The sequence below is a fragment of the Saccopteryx leptura genome, unplaced genomic scaffold, assembly GCF_036850995.1.
Source record: "Saccopteryx leptura isolate mSacLep1 unplaced genomic scaffold, mSacLep1_pri_phased_curated manual_scaffold_16, whole genome shotgun sequence".
NCBI classification, from domain to species: Eukaryota; Metazoa; Chordata; class Mammalia; order Chiroptera; family Emballonuridae; genus Saccopteryx; species Saccopteryx leptura.
In genome coordinates, this window is record NW_027095698.1 from 43721 (window position 1) to 63784 (window position 20064).

General features: G+C 38.5%; 1 protein-coding gene across 1 annotated transcript in view; it reads right to left on the reverse strand.

Moving 5' to 3' along the window:
• LOC136386839 (dmX-like protein 1) overlaps positions 1 to 20064 on the reverse strand; it is a gene marked incomplete at its 3' end in the record, with an annotated part of 92212 nt that overhangs the window by 40129 nt on the left and 32019 nt on the right. Inside the window, 6 exon segments of the mRNA XM_066357966.1 lie at positions 11206 to 11397; positions 12144 to 13252; positions 15246 to 15507; positions 16499 to 16664; positions 18443 to 18540; positions 19613 to 19782. Coding sequence (XP_066214063.1) covers positions 11206 to 11397; positions 12144 to 13252; positions 15246 to 15507; positions 16499 to 16664; positions 18443 to 18540; positions 19613 to 19782 — 1997 coding nt within the window.

A 20064-nucleotide genomic window follows, 5' to 3' on the forward strand; every position in this document is an offset into this window, starting at 1 on the left:
GGGAAAATTTGCAGCGTTCGAATTGAGTCTCGCTCCGTCCCCGTGCGCGGCTTTTGCAAGGCGCTGGGGCGGCCCGAGATTCCGCTTTGGCCCACACAAAGGCCCCTGACTCTGCTCCTCTGTGCGATGACACGGGCGCGCACTGCCGAAGCACTCGGAGGAATCGCTCACTCCTTATCTGCGCGCGCAAACCAGGATATGAGGCCGGCTGCGATTCCCTCTGAGTGAAACACCCTCCAGTACGGAAAATCTCCACCGTTGGAATTAGTTCTCACTCCCTCCCATGCGTGGCTTTCCCAGGGCGCTGGGGCTGCCCAGAGACTCTGCCCTCGGCCCACAGAAAGGCCTCTGACCCTGCCTCTCCGTGGGGCAACACGGGCACTGACTCCCGGGGCCTAGGAAGAAATCTCGCGCCCACTAACTGCGCACCAGCCAGGAGACCGGGTAAAATGGCCGCGCCGCTTGTCTTTCTTTGTTTGGGTTTGGCGCGAGTATTAGCTTGTATTGCCCGGGTTGCCACAGGATCAGATTTTCCTTGGCTTGGATCTCCGTGCCACAGCCTGGTTCGGCCGTTTGTATTCACCCCCTTTGCCCGCCTCAGTTTCTATATTCACAGTTACCAGAGAAAGCCGCCCTGTTTAGGTTAGTGAGGAAGGCGGAGCATTTCTTACTCCCTATTTCCTTCGGGGTTTGGTTATATATTTAGCCAATTTTTCACTCAATCATACCTTTGGGTGTATTGCGAAGCATCTGGAAGCTCCAAGTATAGGTTTTTCTGTTTCTGGTTGAAGATCTTGTTGAGTTTTGGGGGAGATTTATCGGTATCGCTTCCTACCCCGCCATTACTCTGACGTCATCTCCCTCTATTTCTTTTTTTTTTTTTATAAATGTGTGAATTATTTTCCTTTATTCTTTTGTATTTTCTTTTTTTTTTAATTATAATTTTATTTTTTTAATGGGGCGACATCAATAAATCAGGTTACATATATTCAAAGATCAACAAGTCCAGGTTATCTTGTCCTTCAATTATGTTGCATACCCATCACCCAAAGTCAGATTGTCCTCTGTCACCTTCTATCTAGTTTTCTTTGTGCCCCTGCCCCTCCCCTTTCCCTCTCCATTTCCCCCCTCCCCCCGTAACCACCACACTCTTATCAATGTCTCTTAGTTTCACTTTTATGTTCCACCTACGTATGGAATAATGCAGTTCTTGTTTTTTTCTGATTTACTCATTTCACTCCGTATAATGTTGTCAAGATCCCACCATTTTGCTGTAAATGATCCGATGTCATCATTTCTTATGGCTGAGTAGTATTCCATAGTGTATATGTGCCACATCTTCTTTATCCAGTCATCTATTGATGGGCTTTTTGGTTGTTTCCATGTCCTGGCCATTGTGAACAATGCTGCAATGAACATGGGGCTGCATGTGTCTTTACGTATCAATGTTTCTGAGTTTCTGGGGTATATACCCAGTAGAGGGATTGCTGGGTCATAAGGTAGTTCTATTTTCAGTTTTTTGAGGAACCACCATACTTTCTTCCATAATGGTTGTACTACTTTACATTCCCACCAACAGTGTATGAGGGTTCCTTTTTATCCACAGCCTCTCCAACATTTGCTATTACCTGTCTTGCTAATAACAGCTAATCGAACAGGTGTGAGGTGGTATCTCATTGCCATTTTGATTTGCATTTCTCTAATAGCTAAAGAAGATGAGCATCTTTTCATATATCTGTTGGCCATTTGTATTTCTTCCTGGGAGAAGTGTCTATTCATATCCTCTTCCCATTTTTTTATTGGATTGTTTGTTGTTGAGTTTGATGAGTTCTTTGTATATTTTGGATATTAGGCCCTTATCTGAGCTGTTGTTTGAAAATATCATTTCCCATTTCGTTGGCTTTCTGTTTATTTTGTTATCAGTTTCTCTTGCTGAGCAAAAACTTCTTAGTCTGATGTAGTCCCATTCATTAATTTTTGCCTTCACGTCCCTTACCTGTGGAGTCAAATTCATAAAATGCTCTTTAAAACCCAGGTCCATGAGTTGAGTACCTGTGTCTTCTTCTATGTACTTAATTTTTTCAGGTCTTATGTTTAGATCTTTGATCCATTTTGAGTTAATTTTTGTACAGGGGGAGAGACTGTAGTCCAGTTTCATTCTTTTGCATGTGGCTTTCCAGTTTTCCCAGCACCATTTATTGAAGAGGCTTTCTTTTCTTCATTGTGTGTTGTTGGCCCCTTTATCAAAAATTATTTGACTATATATATGTGGTTTTATTTCTGGACTTTCTATTCTGTTCCATTGGTCTGAGTGTCTATTTTTCTGCCAATACCATGCTGTTTTGATTGTCGTGGCCCTATAATAGAGTTTGAAGTCAGGTATTGTAATGCCCCCAGCTTCATTCTTTTTCTTTAGGATTGCTTTGGCTATTCGGGGTTTTTTATACTTCCATATAAATCTGATGATTTTTTGCTCTATTTCTTTAAAAAATGTCATTGGAATTTTGATGGGAATTGCATTAAATTTGTATATTGCTTTGGGTAATATAGCCATCTTGATTATATTTATTCTTCCTAGCCAAGAACAAGGAATATTCTTCCATCTCATTATATCTTTCTCGATTTCTCTTAACAATGGTTTATAGTTTTCATTATATAAGTCCTTTACATTCTTTGTTATGTTTATTCCTAAGTATTTTATTTTTTTTGTTGCAATTGTGAAGGGGATTGTTCTTTTGAGTTCATTCTCAATTGTTTCATTGTTGGCACATAGAAAGGCTATTGACTTCTGTATGTTAATTTTGTATCCTGCGACCTTACTGTATTGGCTTATTGTTTCTAGTAGTCTTTTTGTGGATTCTTTGGGGTTTTCGATGTATAGGATCATATCATCTGCAAAAAGTGATACCTTTACTTCTTCTTTTCCGATATGGATACCTTTTATTTCTTTGTCTTGTCTGATTGCTCTGGCTAGAACCTCTAGTACCACATTAAATAACAGTGAAGACAGTGGACAACCCTGTCTTGTTCCTGATTTAAGGGGGAAAGCCTTCAGTTTTGTGCCATTTAATATGATGTTAGCTGATGGTTTATCATATATGGCCTTTATCATGTTGAGATATTTTCCTTCTATACCCATTTTGTTGAGAGTCTTAAACATAAAATTGTGTTGTATTTTATCAAAAGCCTTTTCTGCGTCTATTGATAAGATCATGTGGTTTTTGTTCTTAGTTTTGTTGATATGGTGTATTATGTTAACCGTTTTACGTATGTTGAACCATCCTTGAGATTCTGGGATGAATCCCACTTGATCGTGATGTATTATTTTTTTAATATGTTGTTGTATTCGATGTGCTAGTATTTTGTTTAGTATTTTAGCATCTGTATTCATTAGAGATATTGGTCTGTAGTTCTCTTTTTTTGTGACATCCTTGCCTGGTTTTGGTATGAGGGTTATGTTGGCCTCATAAAATGTGTTTGGAAGTATTGCTTCTTCTTCAATTTTTTGGAAGACTTTCAGTAGAATAGGAACCAAGTCTTCTTTGAATGTTTGATAAAATTCGCTGGTATAGCCGTCAGGTACTGGACTTTTATTTTTGGGGAGGTTTTTAATGGTTTTTTCTATTTCTTCTCTACTAATAGGTCTGTTTAGGCTTTCTGCTTCTTCTTGACTCAGTCTAGGAAGGTTGTATTGTTCTAGGAATTTATCCATTTCTTCTAGATTGTTGGAATTTAGTGGCATAAAGTTTTTCATAGTATTCTACAATAATTCTTTGTATATCTACGGTGTCCGTGGTGATTTCTCCTCTTTCATTTTGGATTTTGTTTATATGAATTCTTTCTCTTTTTTCCTTGGTAAGTCTTGCCAAGGGTTTGTCAATTTTATTGATCTTTTCAAAGAACCAGCTCTTTGTTCTATTAATTTTTTCTATAGTTTTACTGTTCTCTATTTCATTTATTTCTGCTCTGATTTTTATTATCTCCTTTCTTCAGCTAGTTTTGGGTTGTTTTTGTTCTTCTTTTTCTAGTTCCTTAAGGTGTGAAGTTAAGTGGTTCACTTGGGCTGTCTCTTGTTTGTTCATATATGCCTGAAGTGATATGAACTTCCGTCTTATCACTGCTTTTGCTGCATCCCATAGATTCTGATATGTCGTATTGTCCTTTTCATTAGTCTGTATATACCTTTTGATCTCTGCACTTATTTCTTCTTTGACCCATTCATTTTTTAAAAGTATGTTGTTTAGTTTCCACATTTTTGTGGGATTTTTTTCCTCCTTTTCGCAGTTGAATTCTAGTTTCAAGGCTTTATGATCAGAAAATATATTTGGTACAACTTCGATTTTTCTGAATTTGCTGATGTTGTTTTTGTGGCCCAACATATGGTCAATTCTTGAGAATGATCCATGTACACTGGGGAAAAATGTATACTCAGTCACTTTGGGATGAAATGTCCTGTAGATGTCTATCATATCCAGGTGCTCTAGTGTTTTGTTTAAGGCCACTATATATTTGTTGATTCTCTGTTTGGATGACCGATCTAGAGCCGTCAACGGTGTATTGAGGTCTCCCAAGTATGATTGTATTTTTGTCAGTTTTTGTTTTAAGGTCAATAAGTAGCTGTCTTATATATTTTGGTGCTCCTTGGTTTCGTGCATATATATTAAGAATTGTTATGTCTTCTTGATTCAGTGTCCCCTTAGCCATTATGAAATGACCATTTTTGTCTCTGAGTACTTTTGTTGTCTTGTAGTCAGCATTATCAGATATGAGTATTGCTACGCCTGCTTTTTTTTGAATGTTATTTGCTTGGAGTATTGTTTTCCAGCCTTTCACTTTGAGTTTGTTTTTATCCTTGTTACTTAGATGAGTTTCCTGTAGGCAGCATACAGTTGGATTTTCTTTTTTAATCCATTCTGCTACTCTGTGTCTTTTTATTGGTGAGTTTAATCCGTTTACATTTAGTGTAATTATTGACACTTGTGAGTTCCCTATTGCCATTTTATAGATTGCTTTCTGTTAGTTTTGTGTCTTGTTTGATCCTTCTCTTTCGTTTTTTTATCTTTTGTTTTTATTTGGTTGTATTCCATACATCTTTCCACTGTTGCTATCTTTTTTATCTCATGTGCTTCTGTGGTGGTTTTTTCAATGGTGGTTACCTTTGAATAATGAAAAGGGTTCCTACCCTGTTCATTGTAGCGCACTATTTTGTGAGTACCTTTGCACTACATCGTCCTTTGCTACTGTTAATCTCCATCCTCCCCCTTTTTTTTTGTTGTTGTCACAGTTTAAATTTGGTTTTATTGTGTTCTTCTTGGAGCTTTTACTTGTGGCTCTGTTTTTTTTTTGTTCTTTGTATCTGATTGAAGAACCCCCTTTAGTAATTCCTGGAGTGGGGGTTTTCTGATGATAAATTCCCTCATCTTTTCTGTATCTGTGAATGTTTTTATTTCTCATTCATATTTGAAGGATAGCTTTGATGGGTATAGTATTCGTGGCTGAAAGTTCCTCTCTTTTAGGACTTTAAATATTTGGGTCCACTCTCTGCTAGCTTGTAGAGTTTCTGCTGAGAAATCTGAAGATAATCTAATGGGCCTTTCTTTATATGTTGTATTCTTCTTTTCCCTGGCTGCCTTGAGAATTTTTTCTTTGCCATTGGTTTGTGCCAATTTCATTATGATATGCCTTGGAGTAGGTTTGTTGGGGTTAAGAAAACTTGGAGTTCTGTTTCCTTCATGAATTTGAGGCTTTAGTTCTTTCCACAGGCTTGGGAAGTTCTCATCTATTATTTGTTTGAGTATGTTCTCCATTCCATTTTCTCTCTCTTCTCCCACTGATATACCTATTATTCTAATGTTATTCTTTCTGATAGAGTTAGATAATTCTTGTAGGGCTATCTCATTTTTTTTAATTTTTGAGTCTCTTTCTTCCTCTCTCTGTTGTGCCTCAAGTTGCTTGTCTTCTATTTCACTAATCCTCTCTTCTATCTGGCCTGTTCTATTAGCCAAGCTTGTTACCTCGTTTTTCAGCTCGTGAATTGAGTTTTTCATCTCTGTTTGATTTGTTTTTATAGTTTCAATTTCCTTGGACATATATTCTTTGTGTTCATTGAGTTGTTTTCTGAGCTCCCTAAATTGCCTTTCTGTGTTTTCTTGTATATCTCTGAGTATTTTTAGGATTTCTATCTTGAATTCTCTGTCATTTAACTCCAAGGTTTCCAATATATTAAATTTTTTCTCCATAGATTTTTCCTCTTCTATCTGTGTTACCTCTCTTTCTTTTGTATCCATGATATTCGATTTTCTCTTCCTTAATGGCATCTGAGGGTGGTTTTGTTGATAGTATTAATGAGATTTAATAAAAAATAAGTTAAAAAAATAAAAAATTGAAAAAAGTTGTTTTTTTTAAAAAAATTAATAATGAAATAAAGAAAAATAAAATAAAATAAAAATTTTAAAAAAGGAAATTATTCCCCCCTCCTTTTTTTCTCTCCTCTCCTCTCCCCTCTTTCTTGAGAAAATCTTGTGGTGAACTGTGAATTATATTGTATTTAATAGAACAAACAATGCCTGTAATGGAGGGCCTGAATTGGGGAAAAGTAATAAATGGGCAAGAAAGAAAAATAAATAAATTTAAAAAAGGGGTGGGGGTATGGACCCACAAAAAGCAAATAATGAAAAAATTTGGTCAAGAATAAAATGATTTGTGTTTAGGTGTTGGTTGACTAAGAGTTATGATGAGAGGAGTAAGAGGGAAACAGGAAAATGGGGGGACAAATTAAAAAATTACTATTTTATTTAGTGGAACAAGAGCTTGATAAAATGGAGAGCCAGGAATGGGAGCACTGCTAGTGAGTTAAAAAGGTGAAGTAAAACCCCCCCAAAATGCCACAAACATAAGTTTGAGTCCCAGATAAAATAATATGTTTGTTATTGAGGTTTGAATGAGAGGAGATGTGAAGGAAAAAGGAAGAAACTAATATAGAGGGAGAAAAGAAGAGAGAGAGAGAAAAAAAAAAGGGAACCACTAAAAGAAGAAAAAAGAAAAAAGAGGAGAGAGAGAGAGAGAGAGTTAAGGGTTTTGGAGTGCAACCCTCATAGAGAGAAAGGAAGAGGAAAGAAAAGATAATGGGAGATGTAACACTCTTGGGTAGTGTAGTTCAAGGAGAGGAGAGAGTAAGACCAGTAGGGAGTTAAACGAACAAATTGGAGGAGGAAAAAAAAAAGAAAAAAAAATCAAGTATGAAGATAAGAGAAACAAACGAACAAATATAATAAAATTGGATAGGTTATAAAGTCTGCGGATTATTCTGATTTTGAGAGGTTATCTTCTTGCTTTTTCTTTTCTCTCCCTCTTCCTGGTTGGCGACTCTGTACCCCGGGTTCTGCCCCTTTGGCATGCTCAGGTAGAGGTTTGCAGTTGATAAGTCTCTATGGCGATGTCATGTATTGTGCTTCAGTCTCGTTGGCAGTCGAGGCTCATTAGCGTTTATAGGCTCCGACAGTGAGAGAGTCCGTGTTCCAGGAGCCTCTCTCCTAGTCTTTCCTTCCTCAACCAGCAGCCTGAGAATCCAGCTATGGGGTTGCTGCTGCCTCTGCCTGGATAGTAAGAGGCTCAAAGAGCGGGCAACTCCCCACTCTTATTTCCACTCAGCACAGGGCTCTGGGTAAGGCTCAGTCATTCAGAGCTGCTAGCATAATCAGCCGGAGCTTTCGTCTACTCAAAGACCTCTGGCTCTGTCATTCTGTCCGGTAACACGGGAGGGTCTGCGCGCGCAACTAGGATGTTAGACCGGAAGTCTCGCCCTCTGAGTGAACCCCCCCACCCGCACTGAAAAGTTCCTATGTTGGAATTGGCTCTCGCTCATCCCCGTATGCCGCTCTTTCAAGGCGCTGGGGCAGCCCGTGACTCCGCCCTCGGCCCACACAAAGGCCCCCGACTCTGCCCCTCCGTGGGACAACACGGGCTCCCACTCCGGAGGTGCTGGGAGGAGTCTCCTTCCCACTCTCCGTGCGCACAGACCAGGATGTGAGGCCGGAGTCTCGCCCTCTGAGTGAAACCTCCCGCCCGCACTGAAAAGTTCCAGTGTTGGAATTAGCTCTCGCTTCCTCCCCGTGTGCGGCTCTCCCCGGGTCCTGGGGCAGCCCGGAGGCTTTCGGCCCACACAAAGGCCTCTGACTCTGCCTCTCTGTGGAGTAACACGGGCGCACCCTCCGGGGGCTTTGGAAGGAATCTCTCACCCACTATGCGCCTACCAGGGGATCAGTTAAAATGGCTGCCCCGCTTGTCTTTCTTTGTCTGGGTTTGGCGCGAGTGTTAGCTGTATTGCCCAGGTTGTCACAGGAACAGTTTTTCCTTGGCTTGGATCTCCGTGCCACAGCCTGGTTCGGCCGTTTGTGCCGTGGCCTGGATCTATTCACCCACTTTGCCCGCCTTAGTTTCTATATTCTCAGTTTCCAGTGAAAATCGCCCTGTTTAGGTTAGTGAGGAAGGCGGAGCATTTCTTACTCCCTATTTCCTTCGGGGTTTGGTTATATATTTAGCCAAATTTTCACTCGATCTTACCTTTGGGTGTATTGCGAAACATCTGGAGGCTCCAAGGATAGGTTTTTCTGTTTCTGGTTGAAGATCTTGTTGAGGTTTGGGGGAGATTTATCGGTATCGCTTCCTACTCCGCCATTACTCTGACGTCATCTCGTTGCTATTTCTACTTCAATGATCAGTAAGACATGCAGTATGAATTAAAAACAAGAATATCGCCATGTATTGTAGAATGAAGACAGCAGAGACCACATATGGAATATTGCACAAGTGATCAGAATATTGTCCAATCAAAAGGTGGAGCACATTTCACCACTTATTGAATCTGGGCTGCCCTTGTAACTTGCTTTGTCTAAGAGGATACAACAGAAGTCATATATGAATTCTGAACCTAGTCCTTAAAAGGTCTTGAAATTTCTACTCTTGCTGCTTTTTAAAATCCTGCAACCATAATGTGAAATAATCTAGTTGTGGTTGTTAATTTTATGTGTCAACTTGACCGACTCGAGGTGCCCAGACATTTGGTCAAGCATTATTCTGGGTGCATCTGTTAGGGTGATTTTGGAGATTAACATTTGAATTGGATCACTAAGCAAAGCAGATATGAGTATGCTTCATCCAATCAACTGAAGACCTTCATAGAACAGAAAGGTTGAGCATGAGCGAACTTCTGTCTGGCTGCATCGAGCTTGGACATGAGTCTTTCCTGCCACTGAACTAGAACTGAAACACTGGCTCTTCTTGGGTCTCAAGCCTGCTGCTGGCTTTCAACTGGTCCTCAGGACTTCAGAGTTAAACTGAAACTATGTGGTCAGCTCTACTGTGTCTCCAGCTTGCCAACTGCAGATATAGGGACCTTTCAGCCTCCATATCATGTGAGTCAACATCTTATAATAATGCTTTTTATATACACACACCCCCCTTATTGGTTCTGTTTCTCTAGAGAACCCAGACTAATGTACTAGCTTCCCTGTTGGAAGATGAGACACATAGGACCCAGATTCTTTGGTCAGCTCTGCAAGAGTCTGCTGACCATCTGAAATATAAGTGAAGTCATCCTAGATCATTCAGAATCCAGTCAACCTACCAGTTCCCCAAAGATAAATGAAAGTATCCAGAGATCAGCCCAGCTGGTCCAAACCAGAACTGATGAGCTAACACACAGAAACACGGGCAAAAACAAATGATGGCTATTTTAGGCTACTAATGTTTCAGAATGGTTCTTAAGCAACAAAAGCTAACCTATATACCAGTGGTATACTTACTATTAAAGTTATATATGGAATAGAGTTTGGCCAAAATGAGCACAATTTGAAGGAAATTAATTCCTAACTGTAGAAGACGCAATGGGGACATTTAGTTATACCACAGAGCAGTATAGGAAAAGAAGTGGTAAAATGAAATTACAAGGGTTAAGGTTATTCAAGAGGGTAAAACTCTAGGAGAGGTCACCATTAGGTAAAGCAGAAAATCAAGCTAGTGTGATATCGCCACCTGTGAGGAATTTGAGAACCAGATGACAGACTATAAGGGGAAAAAATATAGATTCAAAAATAGTCAAACTTGGTCATATATTAAAGTATCTCACTATGTTTGGAGAGTAAAAATGATATATGAAATGTGATATTAATGGTAGATAAAGTGGAGTGGTGATGGATGGGAAGATGAATGGATGGTAACTATCTATATGATTAGTTTTGCATAAGTCACCAAAGGAAATTCTTTTTCTTTTTTTTTTTACATAGAAAGAGAGAGAGTCAGAGAGAGGGATAGATAGAGAAAGACAGACAGGAACAAAGAGAGATGAGAAGCATCAATCATCAGTTTTTTGTTGCACCACCTAGTTCATTGACTGCTTTCTCATATGTGCCTTGATTGGGGGGGGAGGGGCGGCTACAGCAGACCGAGTAATCCCTTGCTCAAGCCAGTGACCCTGGGTCCAAGCTGGTGGGCTTTTCTCAAAACAGATGAGCCCGCGCTCAAGCTGGTGACCTTGGGGTCTCGAACCTGGGTCCTCCACATCCCAGTCTAACACTCTATCCACTGTGCCACCACCTGGTCAGGCCTAAGGAAATTCTTAAAAATATATATTCTTGAGACTCACTCTCACAGACAAATTCAGTAAGTTTGGAGTGACATGAACAAGCCAAACATTTAACAAGCACTTAAGGTGATTCTGCTGTAGTCAGAATCATGAGTCACTACCTAGCCTAAAGGAATGACAGACAAAATACCTCATATTATTTTGAAAATATGTAACTTTAAATACTAACAAAGAAATAATGTACATATTATAAACTTTACATCAAAATGTTAAGTTTCTATCTCTAAAATACAGCCTTCTGGCTAAGCGTACTGCTAAAGAAATTACTCATGTACTGCATATATACCAATTACTCTTATCTTAATAAAATGGCTAAGTAAGACTTAATAATTAGCACTGGATTAAAAACAGAAGCACCATATTGCATATAAGTAACACAAGTAAAATGAGCCTGGCCTACAACCAGAAGTTTCCTTTAAACAAAATCAATATAAACTTGGTAATGTAACAATCACTATTGTATGGTCTGATGTTTAAAATTGTTTTTAAAAACCTTAACACTTATATTGTAGTCTTATTGTAGTATATAGGTAAATTAAAAGACTGAAACCAAGCATACTTACTTTATTGCTTTGGATATCAGGATGGGGTGGTGAATCCAAGCCTATTATGGCATGTAGAACATCGTGTGTTAGATTACTAAGGTACAATAACGGATTGGCAACTACTGTTTTGGCACTGGCTGTACAAGCAAAGAGGAGAGGTACTGAGGTTTGCTCTGACAGAGGATTAGAAAATACTGGTTCTGATGTTTCCTTAAAAACAAAGGAAAAAAAGGTAAACCAGCCATTCATAGTTATAACCCATTAATTATATAATTCAAGGGTTTCTTTGAAAAACTTCAAAACAACTAATAATTAAAAGCCTAATGGAAATTAGGAAGAGAGAGACAGAGAGGAAGGGGGGGTGGAGAAGCAAATGGGCGCTTCTCCTATGTGCCCTGGCCCGGGAATCGAACCCGGGTCCCCCGCATGCCAGGCTGACGCTCTACCGCTGAGCCAACCAGCCAGGGCTAATGGAAACTTTTTATAGTTAGAAGGGACTTGATGAGGTCAACATTCCAGCAATTATATTGAAAAACCGATGGAACATTACCCTTTTAACAAAAGAAGGTCATCACCTTCATAAGGCATTCCTACAAGAAAATGGAATATGAATTCAGCATAACACCAAACTGTACTTAAACTGCAATACGTGCACAACTCTACAAATACACAATGTGACACACCACACACCTTTTTAAGAAAGGTGTATTTCTTTTTATTTTATTTTATTTATTCATTTTAGAGAGGAGAGAGAGAGAGAGGGAGAGAAAGACAGAGAGAGAGAGAGAGAGAGAGAGACAGGGGAGAGGAGCTGGAAGCATCAACTCCCATATGTATTTCTTAAAGCTATCATAATGAAGAAAATAAACAATTTTATTATTTAAAAACAAAAAAAGCAATTATCAAAAACTTTGTTATACATGAACTATTTTGACTGGCTATCATATGTTACATACCTGCTAAGATTCTAGTAAAAGCAAAATCAATTCCATTCTCACAGATGCAAGACCCCCACCATGGGATCCATGAAGTATGCAGTAACTAAGAAACATTCTCAAGAGTGAGTGATATTTCAAAAGCCACAGTCTTTTTCCTTGAAAATTTTCTTTCAGTTGTTTCACTTTTGTTTGGTGGAGCAAATCTTCAGCATCTTCATTTATTCCTAATTCATCTTCATTTGCACCAAATGTAGATTGTAATTCTTTGGCATATGAACAATAGTCACAAGTCTTTTGAAGAGCGATCACCTCTTTTTCAAGCCAGTGGTACAGTTGGTAATGCAATTTTCCACCATCTATTTCATAGCCAGTAGATAAAGTATGCAGTACTCCTGTGAGAATCTTTAAACATGCTCTAAATTTTAACTGGACTGCAATTATATCTTCTGATGGACTTAAAATGTCATTTTCATCCAGTGTGCTGAGAGATTCTGTGTAATTAGAACTCGTTTCATCTATTTTTTTTCCTATTTTTTTCTTTAAAGGTTTTAGTTCTTTTGTTGAACTAGGGAGATCCTCATTTTCATCATCATTATCACTGTCCCATTTTAATTCTAAAGAGTCATCCTGAAATACAACACTTGGTTGGCTCCAGTCAAAAGAAAGAGTAGAGTTTGACTGTTTCTTTGAAGAACCCTCTGAAGAAGATCCAAAACCATTAATGAGTGACTGTGACCAATCAATAGCAGAAGACTTATCCTCCCTTGCATCCAGTTTGAATGGAGAAGTAGGACAACAGTCTTTACTAGTATTCAGAAAACTAGATGTTCTACAAAAAGGTTTTGTTTTCTTGATGACTTTTGGTATCTTTGATAATACTTCCAAAGCCAACATAGGACAGCCAGCTTTTAAATGAGCACAGGCCGTAGTAAAAAATAATCTTCTTTCACTTAGATTAATTGTTCCTGCCAGTCCACTTTTTCCTGTTAAACTCACATGTGTGGAAAATGCATCAGATGATCCAAAATGACATTGAAACGTCATTTGCTGAAGCAAAAGAGGATGTGTTCTTAGCTAATTGTAGAAATTAAAAACTGCAGGATTACAGGCTGACATCATGACATGATCTGAAAGGAAATTCATTTTATGAACTAAGGAGAATTCTTCAGGGGTTATATTACAGTCCTTTTTCTCTACTATGGCACCTTCATCTACCTATTCCTCTGACATAATTTTATTGACAGACCACAATAATACATAGCACTGAACAGACAAAAACACATTTGTAATCAAGGTATTCTAAGAGTATGAAAACAAAGGTTATACTGATTTCACATCTTGCCGGTAACAATCTAAGATCATTTAAAACATCCACTTATACACAGTCCTTTTTCTCTTACTTTCCTGGACACTCCTGCCCAGTCTGCTTTGCTACTCCTCAACTTCTTTACCTTTGAATACAGAGTATTACATACTCTTGCCTCATGCCCTTTTTATTTAGTGAGCCTATGGCCTAAACCACTCTTTACCCAAATACCTACAGGTGACTACTCACTCATTTCAGTTAGGTCTCTGCTCAAAGGTGACCTTATCAGAGAAGTTTTCTTTATCTAAAGCAACACTCCCTCAAATCTGCTCCCAGCCTTCCCCACATCATTTATCTATTTGCTCAAGCTAAAAGCCCAGGAATTATCCTTGATTCTTACTCCCTCACACTTCATATCCAATCCTGTTCCATCTAGGCAACCTTAGCACTATATTTCAAATCCAACCACTTCTCTCTGCCTCCCTCCTATCATCCAGGCACAAGCCACTATTATCTTTTTAGTTTTTTTCTAAAATACAGGCTAATTTGGCCCTAAAGCATGTGGTCATATATTAATCCAAATCAAAATACATGTTGACATGAATATGTGTAGGTATAAAAAAACAGTGACTAAAAGGGCCTTTCATTTCTCCCCCTTCCTTAAATAGAGGCTTGTTTGGAAATCTACATACAACTCAGATGGCTAGGAGACTAGAACAACTGAGTACATGGCTTTCATATAAAAAGACATATGATAGTTCCTAATTAAATGAGGCTATACCAAAAGCTACAAAGTAGAACCTATTCCAATTAGTACTCCAAATGATGTGATACCTACTATACTAGCTATCAGGCAATTTGGTTCTACCTATGGAAAAATATTTGAAAAGCATATTTCATTATTTTATATAAAGTTATATAAAAAATTCCATTTTATACTAACCTCTAGAAAAGCTTTAACAGAATGAATTTCTAAAACAAAAAAACAGAAGTAGACTCAAAAGAGAACATTAAAAAAATTCTCTACCTTACACATCTCACGCTCAAGTCAAGAATTTAAGTGATTTTTAATCACACCACATATATCAACTTTCTTTTTAACAAATACATTTTTTACTACAAAAATTGTAAAACTGCCTGACCAGGCGGTGGTGCAGTAGATAAAGTGTTGGACTGGGACGTGAAGGACCCAGGTTCGAAACCCCGAGGCCACCAGTTTGATCGTGGGCTCATCTGGTTTGAGCAAGGCTCACCACCTTGACCCCAAGGTCGCTGGCTTGAGCAAGGGGTCACTCGGTCTGCTGTAGCCCCCTGGTCAAGGCACATATGAGAAAGCAATCAATAAGAAACTAAGTTGCCGCAACAAAGAATTGATGCTTCTCATCTCTCTTCCTTCCAGTCTATCTGTCCCTCTCTCTGTCTGTCACAAACACACACACACACACACACATACACACACACACACACAAAACCCAAAAATTGTAAAAACTGATTAATATGCTTCCACCTACAATAAACTGAATTTATACCAGTATTTTCTTCAAAACATTTATATTCAAATGTTTATATATTTATGTTGAATATATTGATTTCATAAAAACAGAAAATCCAAAATCCTTGATTTTCAAAAAACTTATTTTTCTGGAAAACAAAACAAAATAAAACAAAAGTATACATTACTCTGTGTCCCCAACCAAACCATAAAGTTTTAGACCATATCTTCACTTGCTTTGTATTATCCTTACTACCCAACAGTGTGTCTGTACCCAGCAAACACTAATAAAACTCATTAACATCTTAAAAACGCAGCTTACCATCATCCTCTCTGATAGGTTGCTTTATTAATTATTCCAAAGCACTACTATAATCTTCCAAAATCCAATATGCCAGACTCCGAAGAAAAGGATCATAATGCATACTGATATTCAATGTATCGAGTTCACTGACAGGAGAAACAATTCCCAAAATTTTTTTATGTAAAATAGTCTTATATGTTGCAGAAATATCGAATTCAGAATCATAGAGTCTTGCTATTACAAGAGCCAACTGAATGTCGTTCAGTTTCTCAAGACATACCTTCAAAAAGAAAAAGAAATGTTTACAAATAAGCAGGAATATCTTCCTTTTTAAATTTTTTTTTATCTGTTGATTTGAGAGAAAGAGACATTGATTTGTTGTTCCACTTAGCAGTGCATTATTTGGTTGCTTCTTGTATGTGCCCAGATGGAAGATCAAACCCGCAACTCTGACATATCAGGGCGATGCTCTAACTGAGCAACCTGGTCAAGGCAGGAGTATCTTTTATTTAAGATAAATTCAACAGACTCACTAATAATTATATGAACACAATGTTTTATTACTATTTGAAAATAGTCAACAAGAATGATTTAAAAAACCCAAAACAAACTGCTTGCTTTTAGCAAGTCTACTTGATAGCATTTATGTTAATAACTTATAAATCTACCTGCCAGTACAAAATATGTTTGCAAAAAGAATTGGCCTAATGAGGATATACTGAATCATTATTAATAGCATCAATTCAAATGACATATTTGTTTTATTCTTGGAAGTTTTACTCTTCCCATCCACCTTAGCAGACTAGTGTTTCCAAATTTAAAAAGTTGTTTGCTTGTATAAAACTCTGAGCAAAAGGCAATTTAAGACAGATGGACATGTTGTATCTTAAAAGCTCATAATTTTTTAAGGTTCACTGAGAAATAATCTGTTAAAATTTGCTAACATTTATCAACCGAGACAGAGCAAAATAAATATAGATTCAAATACATGTTTAAATTGATAGGACAAACTTTTTTGAAATCTGTTCTTAAATACTCTAGAGTCAAATAAATTACCTATCTCTAGCAACCAACAAGACCTGGTTCATCTTAATTCTGTGTAAATAGTATTATTCAAGTTTTACGACAAAATTTTAGGTCATTATTAAATTTTATCAATTATTTTAGTCTTGTGTTATTTCCACCAGATTTAAGTTAAAATTAAAAAATGAAAATTTAAGCCCTGAATAAGAGGATGACAGTGCTATTTTTACAAAGGTTTCATTCATTACCTCAACTGCATCTCTCAGGCAACCAGCTAAAAGAAAAAATGCTGCAGAATGTTCAAATCTCTGTTTGCCTAACAAAGAAAATGCATTCTTTAAAGCTGCTTTACGCCACCTCTCCTCTTCAAAATTGTGTCCAAAAAACTGTGTCATTTTGGTATCTTTTTGGGATCTATAAGAAAGAAAACAGTATGAAAATTTTGAAAGATAATGTTTCTTTTTTTTTTTTTTTGCATTTTTTGAAGCTGGAAACAGGGAGAGACAGTCAGACAGACTCCCGCATGCGCCCGACCGGGATCCACCCGGCACACCCACCAGGGGCGACGCTCTGCCCACCAGGGGGCGATGCTCTGCCTATCCTGGGCATCGCCATGTTGCGACCAGAGCGACTCTAGCGCCTGAGGCAGAGGCCACAGAGCCATCCCCAGCGCCCGGGCCATTTTTGCTCCAATGGAGCCTAGGCTGCGGGAAGGGAAGAGAGAGACAGAGAGGAAAGCGCGGCGGAGGGGTGGAGAAGCAAATGGGCGCTTCTCCTGTGTGCCCTGGCTGGGAATCGAACCCGGGTCCTCCGCACACTAGGCCGACGCTCTACCGCTGAGCCAACCGGCCAGGGCGATAATGTTTCTATATCAGAAATGATTTTATGAAGTCAGCCACTTAAAAGTTTGTAAGACTCGAAGGAAACATTTGACAGTTCAAAAGTTACTACATATCTTCTTTTCTGAGCAAAGAATATTTATGATATACATTTAGTTTCTCATGTATATCTGAGATTATTTAAAAAATTCTTTCAAAGCCCTGGCAAGTTGGCTCAGTGAGTAGAAGAGCATCAGCCTGGCATGTGGATGTCCTGTGTTCAAATCCTGGTCAGGGCACACAGGAGAAATGACCATCTACTTCTTCAACCCTCCTCCTCCCTTCTCTATCTCTCCTACTCTCTCTCTCTCCCCCCCCCTCCCATATCCATGGCTCGACTGGCTGGAGTGAGTTGCCCCCCCCCAAGATAGCTCCATTCCCTCTACCATAGGCGCTAAAAATAGCTTGGCTGCGGAGCAACAGAGATGGGCAGAGTATAGCCCTACTGGGGCCTTGCCAGGTGGATTCAGACGGGACGCATGTGGGATTCTACCTCTCTGCCTTCCCTGCTCTCGTTAATTAAAAAAAAAAAACTTTCAAAAAACTATAAAAATTGCATTAGCAGCACTATGAGAAATCATTTTTGAATCCATGTGAAATGTATACTTTATATTAACTTCTGTGTGACTTCACCATTTACATCCTTAACCTCCACTGGAACCTAAGGATAACACTTGGATGATCAAACTCTAAAGAATCTGTACTGATTGAAAAGAATCCTAAGAGATCTAGTCTCTTGTAAAACTGGCTAGTACCATGATTTTTCTCCAAAGGCTGCTGTTCATATGGATTTATCTGGAACAAAACCCAAAACAAATGGTAATCATGTTCACCAAGTCTTGCTGAGGACAAACGAGAAAGAAAAAATCCTAAATGACTCAAGTTCAATTATGGGATCTGGGCCCACGGGCAGAGGGCAGTTTAGGAGGACAGCTTGGCATAGGAGCTTTTATAGGGCACAAGGTAGATGCCTGTTCCAGACTCCACCAATTATCTTCCATGCTCCAGATGCAAATATCTGGTTTAGTTCTTTGTTCTGTAGGAGTGTCACAAGAAATTCTTAAAAATAAGCAAAAAAAAAAAAAAATCTTTTCTGGACTGATAAAACCTAAGAACAAACTATTGATAAAATAGCCTCATCAAAATCTTCTGTTCTGGATAACACCTGGGCTTCTTCCCTATGAAATCTCTCCTTAAATACAAAAATAACAAAGAATCTACATGAATCACACTAACCAGAAAAACAAATCTTTACTTCATACATTTACTCCTTATGAAAAACTTTCCATTTTGAAGTACAGTTTTCTCACCTACCTGTATAATCCCCAAATCACAGCCTTCTTTTTCATTGCAAGGTAAAAAATGGCAGCATCTAAAGGATTGTTCTTTCTATAAAAGGATGCCTTGGCCACCTATAATTAGAAAATATAAGTCAAAATTTCACAGAAACCATTTTTTTTTCACAGAAACCATTTTTAAGTGAACAAATATATAGTTTTCCTCATATATAAAACTGGCACACATTATCTATATAAATTTTCAATAACATTAAAAAATATGTAAGCCCTGGGCGGTTGGCTCAACGGTAGAGCATCGGCCTGGCATGCGGGGGACCAGGGTTTGATTCCCAGCCAGGGCACATAGGAGAAGCGCCCATTTGCTTCTCCACCCCTCCCCCCTCCTTCCTCTCTGTCTCTCTCTTCCCCTCCCGCAGCCAAGGCTCCATGGGAGCAAAAGATGACCTGGGCGCTGGGGATGGCTCCTTGGCCTCTGTCCCAGGCACTAGAGTGGCTCTGGTCACGGCAGAGCGACTCCCCGGAGGAGCAGAGCATTGCCCCCTGGTGGGCAGAGCATCGCCCCTGGTGGGCATGCCGGGTGGATCCCGGTCGTGCGCATGCGGGAGTCTGTCTGACTGTCTCTCCCCATTTCCAGCTACAAAAAAATACAAAAAAAAAAAAATATATATATATATATATATATACATATATATATATGTATATATATATATATGTATATAAATGCATGCACCTGTATATTACAAATATGTATATTTAACAATTATAAAAATATACTGCTCACAAAAATTAGGGGATGTTTTATCGCTTCATATTCATTCTGAGATATCCCCTAATTCTTTTGAGAAGGATAATTTATAGTGGTGGCCTCCAAGGAGACAGAGAGGTGAGAATAGGACTTTATTTTTCATTACAAGCTCTTCTGTACCATTTTATTTTTTCTAAACATGTATACACATTATTTTGTAAATTTCAGACATATAATATTAAATAAATGCATCAACTAGCAATTTAAGAATTAGAATATAAAGTTTAAAATATTATATTAACATATTTTCAAATATAAAGACTATTTAAAATGATATTACTGCTTCAAATTAAAAGAATAAAAGGAGAGAAAATATGAAATATCACTGAAAGAAAGATCCTAAATACATATTTTTGACACTAACATAACATACGTACTTACCTTTTCTACGCATTTGCGTAAGACGTGGGTATTCCGAACCCACCATCCCACACCCATGGCTCTCAGTTCAGACCAAGTGGGATTGTCTTTCTGCATTGTTGGCAACGTGTTCAGCAGTTCTTCTTCTGCTACTGAATGAAATGCCCAGGCAAAATGACTAGTAGACAGGCCTGAAGAAATATAAAAAATAATGATTATCAGAAATGTTTGCGATTTTCTTGGTGGGATGACGTCAGAGTAATGGCGGGGTAGGAAGTGATACCAATAAATCTCCCCCAAAACTCAACAAGATCTTCAACCAGAAACAGAAAAACCTATACTTGGAGCCTCCAGATGCTTCGCAATACACCCAAAGGTATGGTCGAGTGAAAAATTGGCTAAATATATAACCAAAACCCGAAGGAAATAGGGAGTAAGAAATGCTCCGCCTTCCTCACTAACCTAAACAGGGC